Source organism: Callospermophilus lateralis, chromosome 18 (assembly GCF_048772815.1).
Source record: "Callospermophilus lateralis isolate mCalLat2 chromosome 18, mCalLat2.hap1, whole genome shotgun sequence".
NCBI lineage: Eukaryota > Metazoa > Chordata > Mammalia > Rodentia > Sciuridae > Callospermophilus > Callospermophilus lateralis.
This window is the reverse complement of record NC_135322.1, coordinates 5,284,735-5,295,143: the sequence shown is the minus strand read 5'-3', so window position 1 is coordinate 5,295,143 and position 10,409 is coordinate 5,284,735. Positions and strand designations below refer to the sequence as shown.

Here is a 10,409-nt window from a genome sequence, read left to right as displayed (position 1 = left end):
GCCGGCGAGAGGGCGCGAGGGAGGCCGAAATGGTGGGGAAGGCGCCGAGGGTCGCGGAGAAGGAGACAAAGCCGGGGAGGGAGGGAGGATGAAGGACAGCAGAAGGGGCAGGGAAGGAATGGAGGGGAGGGGAGGGGAGAAGGCCGGAGGGGCGAGGCAGACCGGGACCCCGGAGCCCCGCAGCGGAGGGGTGAGCCCCGAGCCAGGTAAGGCACAGCTGAGCCGGCGGGGATGGAAGGGGCAGGTAGGAGAGGAACGGGACGAGGGACAGGGCTGAGGAGAGTGAGCCGCGAGGCCCGCTGGGGCCGGGAGATGCGAGGCCCAGGGCTGAGGTCCAGTGGGGAGGGTGGGTGGGGGCTGCCAGGGCCCCTCCCACCTGCAGCAGGCAGACCTTGGCGGGGTCTCTTCCTCCCTCCGGCTCAGCCTCCTCCCGCTCACCTGCAAAAATGGGAGAGAGCTAGCACCTCCTTCCCTGGGCTGGGAGGTGGCCGAGAAGACTGGGCTGTGCAGAGTCAGGGGTTGGGGTCATGCTGTCATCGCTGTGGATGCCAAGAGGTCAGGGGGAGGAGGAGGTCAGGGATGCAATGCCCAGGTTGAAGGTTTCCTCTCCCCAGCCCTGGAGTCCAGGCAGCCTGTCTGGGAGGGAGAGAGCAGAGATGGCCAACAGCCAAATCCCCAGACTGGTGAAGTTCTGTCCCACTGGTACCTGGGAAGCCAGGGACTGGTACCTGGCCACTTCTCTCAGGTTGAACCTCCCCTGGAGAGAAGTGGCCAGGTCCCAGGGTCTGAAGGAGGAGGCCTGGGTCTGGACCCCTGGGTCTGAGGGAGGAGACTGGACCTGGACCCTGGGTCTGAGGGAGGAGGCTGGGCCTAGGCCCCTGGGTCTGAGGGAGGAGGCTGGACCTGGACCCCTGGGTCTGAGGGAGGAGGCTGGACCTGGACCCTGGGTCTGAGGGAGGAGGCTGGGCCTGGACCCTGGGTCTGAGGGAGGAGGCTGGGCCTGGACCCTGGGTCTGAGGGAGGAGGTGGTTGGGCCCTAGACTCCTAGGTTTCTTGGGGAGGAGGGGGCCGGGGGCCCGGACTCCTGGGTCCTGGCACCCACCCGTAGAACCGACCTTGCGGGGCCTTCGCCGCACACAAGCTCGTGTCTGTGGGTCTGTGTCGGGGGCTCACCATCGCGGCTGGGACCTCCCCGGCCCTCCCCACCCTCCCTGTCCCTCCTTGCCCATCTGTCCAGTCTGTCCACCTACCGCGCCCCCCGGGCTGAGGTAGGAGGTTGTATAGTTGAGGAGGACACCCACGGAGATCACTATACGGCCTCCTAGCTTTCCCCAGGCTGCGCCCTGCACAGGACGGGGCAGCAGGGACCCCAGGCCTGTACCACTGCCCTGGGGACCTTGGAAGGATCTGGGCTGTCTGCTCCGTCCATGTCCCTACACCTTGTCCTGGCCCTTCCAGTCTCTCCCACCAGGAGGTGGGCTTGCTTCCCCCTGTCCTGCACTCCTGTGTGGTTCCTGGAGGTGCCCCCATCTCTCTGCAGGTTGTCTCTGGCTCTCTGGCTCTCACACACTCTGGTATCTGTCCCTGTCTCTGTTAGGTCTTCTTTCTGGCACTCAGTGTCCCTGTGTCTTCGTCTTTCCCCCACCCCCATCCTAGGGTCTATTGGGGGCCGCCACACACTGCATTGCCAGCCTCTGGGTCCCTGAGACCCTTTAACCTGTGAGGACGTCCAGGGTCACAGGTGAGGTTCTTGGGAGCCTGGCGTCTGGACCAACTACAAACCTCGGGACTGCAGGCTGACCCCCGGAACCCTTCCTGGGAGCCTGACATTTGACCACCAACTGAAACCCAACCTCTGTCCCCAGGCCACTGCCCCTCCCCCACTGCAGTGACCTCACAAAGGTCACCAGCTTCTCCTAGGCCTTGAGACCCTCCTAGATGGCCCCGCTGTCCCTGGTGAGCGCTGTCCCGTCTGTCCTGCTGGCCCTGCTGGTCCTCCGGGCATCCACCTGGGCCTGTCTCCTCTGCTTCACATCCTATGCTGAGCGCTTCCGCCTCTGCAAGATGTGGGCCCGGGGCCCCCGGGTCGAGCAGTGCCAGGAGGCCTTCACGGCTGCCTTTAAGGGCCTCTCCAACGTGGAGATCAGTAAGGACTCCACCCTGCCTGGACCAGGGCCCTGAGCAGGGGCTGGTGAGGCCGGGAGAAGGGCAGGGAGAGGGAGAGACAGACACAGGCAGAGGGAGAAGTGCCCGCCCTGGGCCGCCACCGCACAGGAGAAGGGAGTGGATTGCTCAGAGAGGGGAGGCCACAGACCTGGAGAGGCAGGCAGGAGGACGGCCACCGAGGCAGTGATGGGGAGGGGCAGAGAAGGCAGAGGCTGGGCCTGGTGCTGGTGGAGCTGCCTCCCAGCCCCGCGGGTCCCCCACCCTCAGACTACTGGGAGAGAAGCCACCTGCAGGACGCCTTCACCCAGATGGCCCATTCCCTCCAGGAAGCGGCGGCCGCCCAGGGTGAGTGTCTTGTGGGATTGGCCCGAAGCCCCCAGACTGAGAGGGCAGGAGGGACCCCAGGAGTTGGGCAGTGGTCTGGGCGGGGTGAGCCCTGAACTTGAGTGGCTTAGGTTATTCTTTGGGGAAAGGGAAAAGTGCAAGTGCAAACCAGGCCACAGATGGCGACAAGGAGCCCAAGAGTGGTGTAGAAATCACCCGGGCAGCGAGGTCTGCTGTGTCACTCGCCTGGCCTCCGCTTACCCATCTGTAAAGTGGGACAGTCTCCTGCCTCCCAGGGTAGTCATGGAGACAGGACACACAGACATATAGTCCTGACAGCCCATCCAGCAAGTCTGCAGCGGTGACGTATGAGGCTTATTGGGGGCAGGAAGACAGGTGGGGACAGCGGTGCCGATCATTCAGGTGACGGTCATGCAGAATGGCTCCTGCCAGCGTTGGGGTGGGAGCAACGCGTGCGGCTCCCCAGGAATGCACAGAGTCCTGGGCAGAGACAGCCTGCTGAGGAAACAGGGTGGCCAAGAGGCAGTTTAGCAGCAGTCACACCTGGTCACCTTGCCCACACGGCCCGTGTTCCCCAAACGTGCCAGACAGTGGTGCCTGGTAGGGAGGGCGTGCTGGGGAGGCCACAGAGCCCTGTTGCCAGGATAAACTGCCTCCTCTGGGGCCTGGGAGCCCAGGGCTTGACCCTCGTCCCCAGGGTACCTCTGTTCACACCAAGCTTTATGTCAGAGAAGCCCGAAAAGAGGTTCCCGTCCATCCAGGGGCGTCCGGGGGCAGCCTGGAGAGGGTCTGCTGTGGATTCCCCACCCACCAAGGGAGCCCAGGAGTCAGAAGGAGCGGGAGCGGGATTCCCAGAAACGCCCTTTCCACGGGGCGGCCAAGGTTTTATGAAGACCAGGCACACGGGAGACCTCTCTAGGCCTCTTGTGGGACTCACCTGGAGTGGAGTGCGTGGCTCTGGGGTGAGGGCCAGGCCAGCGGGGAGGAGGCCTGAGCAGAAGGGGACTCCGAGGGGGCCAAAGGGACTGGCTGTGTGGGGAGGAGGAGGCCGAGTTGAGGACAGTGCCTGGGGTTCCGCTCCATGGCTGGGTGGGCTGGGGTCACTCCTGAGATGAGGGGCGTGGGAACACGAGCTGGGGTGGGGACAGTGATGGGCCGTTAGGAAGGACATATGACTTAGGGGGACATCCAAGAGGCAGCAAGATACCCAGATGCCAGGTTCAGGAGAGGACTCAGGAGACAGAGACTGCCCTGGGGGAGCTGGGGACCTGGGAGGGCCACGTCGGGTGAAGAGGGTCGACTCTGATGTAGCAAGGACCTCCGGGGCCCTGTGGAGGACAGACTGGGGGAGAGGCTGGAGGCTGGGGCAGGCGGTGCAGTACGTCAACTGGTGGTTACTGAATGTGCCGGGAATACCACTGGGGACACAGCCAAACCCCAAACTGCACACCACCTGCCCTCGGTTGCTTACTGTTGAGGGTCAGAGCACAGACAGTCAATGAAGTAATGTCAGTAGGTGATCTGTGCTGTGGAGGCGATCGGAGAAGGGAATGCAGAGACTGTGTAAGATGGGTTGGTCAGAGTGGGTGCAGATGAGAGGATCCAGTGGAGCAAAGACAGGATGAGGTTGAGTGCGAGCCAGACGACCTGGAGAAATAGTCTCAGGAGGAGAAAACAGGGCCAGTGGGTCAGGAGTACAGATGAGCCTGGAGAGGTGGCAGGAGACTAGGTGGTGTCAGAACCTCTCGGAGTTGTGACAAGGCAGGTTGCTGGGCCTGCCCTCTGTTTCTGACCAGCAGGTCTGAGGTAGGACCCAAGAATAGACATTTTTACCAAGTTCACAAGTGCTCTGGATTCTGGCTTGGGCTCACCCAGGAGGCCTGCTGTGGGCCGTGGAATGGCCTGGTCTTCTGTTTTAAGGTGGGGAGCTACGGCAGGATGCTACTCAGAGACACAGGACTCCCTCTGGCAGCCATGTGGGACACAGCGAGAGGTCTGCCGGTGGTGGCCTGCCAGTGGCAGTGGTCCAGGCCGGCCAAGATGAGGTCTGGGACTCATCGGGTGGGGCAGGAGGAAGGCCAGGGAGGGCTTGACCTGGCGCCAGGCCTGCCCCGCGCATGTGCATGGGAAGGAGCGTGTCCGCCCTGTGCTTGTGCTAATTACCACCCTAAAGTGGATGATCCTTGTACCAGCTCCGGGAGGTGCAGCATCACCGCCCCACTTTCCAGAGGGGCAAGCTGGGGCTCCGCTGGACAGGAAGGGCAGACTCAGATATCTGGAGAAGGACAGGTCCAGAGGCATGTGGTTGCGGGGAACAGGAAGAACAACAGATGACTCCCCAGGGAGGACCCGAGAGATGGATGGCGGGACTAGTGCTGCTCTTGGTGGCCACGGGGAGACCGCTCCTGTGTATGCACTGTGGGGTGGATAGTGGGGCAGGGTTGGCGTCCTTCATCCCCAGAGCTGAAATCTGACGTGCTCCAAAACTGAAATTTTGAGCACCAACTTGACTGCACACCTGACCTCACGTGACATGTGCACTCAAAATGCTGCATGTCAGGTGTGCGTGAAGCCCAAGCGGGCGCCATGCGGAGACTCGCGCCCCCTCTCTGACATCTCTCTTACGTACAAGCAACTATTCCAAAATTTATAAAAATCTAGAAATCGGAATACTTCTGGTCTCAGCACTTGGATGAGAAATGCTCAAGCCGTGGGGAAAGAGGACAGTCATAGGTCACACGAACGAGTGGGTGGGGAGGCCTGCAGGGCTCAGGGTGGCCGTGTAACCCTGGACCACTTCCGTGACTTCTTCAGGTCTTGCCTTTCCATCTCAGATTGGGAGGTGGTGACAATACTAGCTGCCCTCCTGTGTGTCCCCGGGTGCCCTCTGCACGTCCTTCTGTGGGCTGATAGACACTACCTCAGCCTGGCGTTAAGTGGTGTCACTAGACAGCTTAGATATCCTGTGGCACTTAGCCCCCTCCCTGCCCTGGGAGGCAGACACTGTCCCCACCTTATGAAGGAGGAGACTCAGGGTCAGGAAGTTAAGTGGCTGACCAGGGTTGCCCAGGGAATCCCTCGATGTGAGACAGGTGCTCTCAGACATGCCAGGGCTCAACCCCAGGTGATGTGAGCCAGAGATGGAGCACCTCCCACTGGCCAGTCCCTGGGGGACACTTCCCAACACCCCTACCCTCTCTGGGTCACACCCCTGCTTTCCCAGCTCACTGGGCTGTCTCCCACTCACTCTCCTTGCGAGTCACTGGTTCGACCCGGAGATAGCTCACGGTGATTCCTCCAACTCCTGGCCTCTCAGGAGCGTCCCATGTGACCTCATCATGTTGGTCCCCCTGCCATTGCAGACCACACTCCTGTTCTGTGGCCAAGCAAGGACCTCTAAGTCCCGACTTCTCATTTGGAACCCACTTCTTGGCTTCAGTGGTACCCCTCTGAGTGTGCACCCGATGATCACTACTTAAGCCACTTTCCTGCCAATATCCTCACTGAGTCACAGAGGAACCTTTCCTCCTTCCCCACCATGGCTTAAGCAAACTAGAAGTTTATTTTTTCTCACATGAAATAAGTCTGAGTTAGGCTCTTAGGGCGAGCTCCAGTTTCATGGGGAACTAAGTTCTTTCCAGCTTTCCGCTCTATCATCACCTTGGTCCTCATGGTCCTGTGTGGCTACTGGAGCTTCAGTCATCAAAACCAAGTTTCAGGTAGCAGAATGGAGGCAGCGGAAGGAATCAGTAGGGTGACAGTACCTCCCTTTTAAGGCTGTGACTCACATGACACTGTCACTTATATCTAACAGCCACAACTTGGTCACATGACCACAGCCTTTTAGCTAGGTGGGGAAGAGGAGTGCTTTCCAGGTGAAACACAGCATTCTGTTTGGAGGCAGCCAACAGTGCTTGTGGCTGGCTTGCTAGGGCTGCTGAGACGAGGCGCCAGGGCGGACGGGCGGCTTAGAGGACGTTCATGTCTTCGCAGTGTTGGGGGCTAGAAGTTGGAGGTGAAGGTGTGGCTGTTCTGAGGGCTCCGGTGGCTGTCTTCTCCGGGTGCATGTGGCCTTCCCTCCTGAGGGTCTGCATCCCATTCCTCTTCTTTACAAGGACACCAACCATTCTGGACTGGGGACCACCCAATGACCTCACTTGAACTCTGTCACCTCTCTGGATGCTCTCCAGATACAGTCACTTCTGAGACACTGGGACAAGACCTCAACACATGAATTTGGGGAAGGGGGGGCACATTCCACATTTCTGATCCAAAACCACCACCACCGTGAGATCAATCCAGCCGTCCAGGCTCTCTGCAGAGGTCCAGCAGAAAGAGCCACAACCCAGCAGCCTGGACATGGCAATGGTCAAACCCCATTGAGCACCAGGGAGCCAGGAAGTAGGAGTGGAGGAGGGGTAGATCCCAACAGGGCCTGGGCTAGGGACAAGCAGGGATGGGCCTCTTAAGCTGGCGGGGGGGGGGGGGGGGGGGGGGGGGGGGGGCGCATGAAGCTCCAGCCCATCGCTGACTCGTGGAGATGCAGCCTCTGCATTTCAGCCTTTCCAAAATTTTTAAACGCAATGCCAAATATTTTATGTGACTTTTCCAAATTTTATATCTTGGCAACCAGTTCATTTTTTAAAAAAACACTTTCCAGGCCAAATATAACACATCCGAGGGTGGATCTGGGCCATAGGCCACTGCCTGTGGGCTCCAATTCCAGCTGGATTCTGGAGTTCATTGTACACATATTTATTGAGCTCTTTTAAGACTCAGCCCCCCCATCTAAACAAGGACATATTACTAAGATAGAAACTTCAATGATCAGCATAGACCTCTGTATATGCGTGTGTGTGTGTGTGTGTGTGTGTGTGTGTGTGTGTGAGTGATTGCAAACTGGTGAAAACTATGCATGGAATGAATGGGGAGCTATGACAGATAATAACAGGGAACTCAAGAAGACTCTAGATTTATGATTATGGAAAAAATCATAGGGAGGTGACCTTTGAGGTGTAGAAACTGGAGAATAATCAGTGGGAAAGATGTGCTGGAATCAGAAGCCTGCTTGTGCAAAGGCCCTGGGGTGCTAGGAATGTGGTTCTTTTCATGTGAAAGAAAAGAGGAAGACAGAACTCGGCCAGACCACCTAGGACCTTGTAGGCCTGGGTGAGGATTTTGTCAGCATTTTCCCTGTTCTCTCAACAAGGTAAGGGCAAATGTTTCAGGAGAGGGTTTCTGTCTGAGAGAGAGACACCCAGGAGGCAGAAGGAGGGACTTGCCAGGCTTCCCAGTAGACAGACGAAGAAGGCAGGAAGACAGGATGTAGTAGCAACAGATGAGTGCAGAAAGGACACGGCATGACAGCGAGCCCTGTTGAGTGGGTCAGAGGAAAAGGCCGCCTCTACAAGGGCCCCTCCACCCTCCAGGGTCCTTTGAGGACGCCTTTCCTGCTGCTGCAGAAGAAATGAGGAAGGCCATTCTACAGCTTAAAGAAGGTAAAATAGATTCCAGCCTCCTCCCGGCCCCAGTACACACAGCTGGAAAACCCCACTCCTGAAAACCCCGACCACTCAATACAATCCCCTGGTGGACTCTGAGCTGGAGCCCTTGGTAGGCAGCTGTCCATCCCGCCGGCACCACTCTGCATCTGGCCCTGCCCCTTGGACCGCAGGTGTCCTTCCAGTTCCATCAGTCTTAGCGCGGTGCGGACCAGACTTGTCCAGGCCTCTTCCTGGATCTCAGTGTGTCGCCCCCACGCCCGCCTTCTGAAAGATTCCCTCTCCAACTGGATCTCCTTAGTGGACGAGACTGGCCTTATCTCTTTAACTCGGCCTCCTAATAATTAGGTCTTGGCTTCTCCCAGGGTCGCCAACATCTAGTCCTGCTCCCCCTGTGGAATACACTAATGCTGTCCCCTCACTCCTCCGGGCACAGGTGTGATAGGTGTCCCCTCTATCCTGAACGGGCCTAAGTCTGACTTCTTCACGGGGCCCTGAGGACGTGGCCCCGCCCCTAGGTGGAGCATGGAGGGCCTAGCCTCGCCCCTTGGGCGGCGCTCTGAGGACCCGGGCCGCCCCTGGGTGGGGCATTGCAGCTCTAGGCTGGGGGAGGGCCCCAGGCCTGGCTCCGCCCCCTAAGGGAAGGTGCCCGGCCTGGTGCGGTCCTCCAGCGGAGCTTTAGATGGAGTCCCTCCGGCGATTTCTCGGGTAGTAATGCGTCCCCTCTCTCCGCAGTTCAGCCCTGCGTCCCTCCCTGCGGTAAGGTCTTAAATACCAGTAGGGTCGCGGAGAACAGGGGCGGTCGGGTGGAGACCTGGGAGTTAAGGTGGCGGGGCATGGGTGGGCTTCAGACCCGAAGGAAGCCAGTAAGAACCCTGGGGAGAAGTCAGCCAGGTTGCTCTAAAAGCTCAAAGAAGACGGTTCCGGGGTCCCCAAGTAAACCAACGGGGGGTCTAGAGGTGGCCAGGAGTGAGAAGCGCCTCAGGAATGACGCGGGGAAGGCGGGCCACCTTCCACCTGGCCCAGAGGACCCAGGGAGCCCACAGTTGACCAAAAGAACAGCAGCAGACCCCGCGTCCTCGCCCCACAGGGGTCCAGGAGGTCGCCCGGCGTTTCTTTTGCAACAAGTGCTTCTCCAGTCTCTGCAAACTTCCGCTGGACTGTCCAGGTGAGGGGCAGGACCACCACTGGAGAAAAGGGGCTGTTGTGAGGAAGGGAAGGGGCCCGGGGGACCCTGGCGGCCCGCGGGAGCGCCTCGTGTCTTCAGTTCAGGACGTGACGGTGAATCGGGGGGAGCAGGCTATGTTCTCTTGTGTCGTGGGCTTCCAGCTGCCGCCCGAGGAGGTCACCTATACCTGGAAGTTCGCTGCGGGAGGTGTGAGTCGGGGCAGGACCCCGAAGGGTCTGGGGAGCAGCAGGTGGGGCGCACGCGGGGCGGCCCGGCGAGCGGCGGCCGGGGCGGGGCCGGGGGCGGGGCCTGGCGCGGGGCGGGGCTTGGGAGCCGCGAGGGGACGACCTGGCTCAGGTGCGCCCCGCCGCCCCCGGCAGATGCGCACTCGGGATGTGTCCTACTTCCGAGAAGTGCCCCAGGCCCGAGGGTACCTGGCGCGGATCCGGCCAGTGCAGCCCAAGCACCGCGGCACCTTCTCCTGCGTGATCAAGCACGACCAGCGCCCCCTGGCGCGCCTCTACTTCTTCCTGAACGGTGCGGGGGGCGGGCGCGGGGGCGCGGGGGCGCGGGGGCGGGGCTCTGCCCGGTGACGTGCGCGCCCCCGCAGTGACGGGCCCGCCCCCGCGCGGCGAGACGGATCTCCAAGCAGCGTTTCGGGAAGTGGTGAGCTGGGCGCCACGGGACGCGGAAATGATCGAGCCCTGGCGGCCCAGCCTGGGCGAGCTGCTGGCCAGGCCCGAGGCTCTGACGCTGGGCAATCTCTGCATGCTCGCAGCTGTAGCCGCCCTGGCATCTGCGATGGCGACCATGCTGGTGTGGTGAGTCCAGCTGCCCCTCCTGCAGACCCAGGGAGCCAGGCTCAGACCCAGGACTCTAGACTCCAGCCCTCCTCCCTCAGACCTAAGAGGTCCAGGTCCTACCAAACCCCCTCCCCGCGCCAAGAGACCAGGTCCCCGTCCCTCCCTCAGACGCAGGACTCTAGATCCCTTGCCTCCTGCCTCAGACCCCAGCCCTCCTCCTCAGACCTGGGAGTCAGGCCCTGCTCACCTTTTTGAGATCCAGAAATCAAGGCTTCAGTACCTATATTTCTCTTACGAATCCCTCCTCCAATACATGTATCTCCTTGTGTCCCCAGGATGTTCTTTCGATGGTACCTCAGTGGCAACTAACAAAGCTATCTCTTCCTTATCCTATTTCCAATCCTAAAATAAAGAATATATTTCGGA

At 60.2% G+C, this 10,409-nt stretch overlaps 1 protein-coding gene across 1 annotated transcript; it reads left to right on the top strand.

Moving 5' to 3' along the window:
- Positions 1 to 1,777: 1,777 nt before the first annotated feature.
- Spaca6 (sperm acrosome associated 6) lies at positions 1,778 to 10,409 on the top strand. Its single transcript, XM_076838656.2, has 9 exons — positions 1,778 to 2,146; positions 2,434 to 2,511; positions 7,941 to 8,009; positions 8,748 to 8,771; positions 9,103 to 9,180; positions 9,280 to 9,389; positions 9,561 to 9,717; positions 9,791 to 10,001; positions 10,319 to 10,409. The coding sequence occupies exons 1-9, from the start codon at positions 1,939 to 1,941 to the stop codon at positions 10,350 to 10,352; spliced, it is 969 nt and encodes a 322-aa protein (XP_076694771.2). The 5' UTR covers positions 1,778 to 1,938; the 3' UTR covers positions 10,353 to 10,409.

Bases quoted from the DNA above. Each gene is read 5' to 3' on its own strand.
- Spaca6 (XM_076838656.2), top strand. From the start codon at position 1,939: ATGGCCCCGCTGTCCCTGGTGAGCGCTGTCCCGTCTGTCCTGCTGGCC. The intron at 2,512-7,940 runs GTGAGTGTCTTG...TCCACCCTCCAG, and splicing joins GGAAGCGGCGGCCGCCCAGG to GGTCCTTTGAGGACGCCTTT. The intron at 10,002-10,318 runs GTGAGTCCAGCT...TTGTGTCCCCAG, and splicing joins ATGGCGACCATGCTGGTGTG to GATGTTCTTTCGATGGTACC.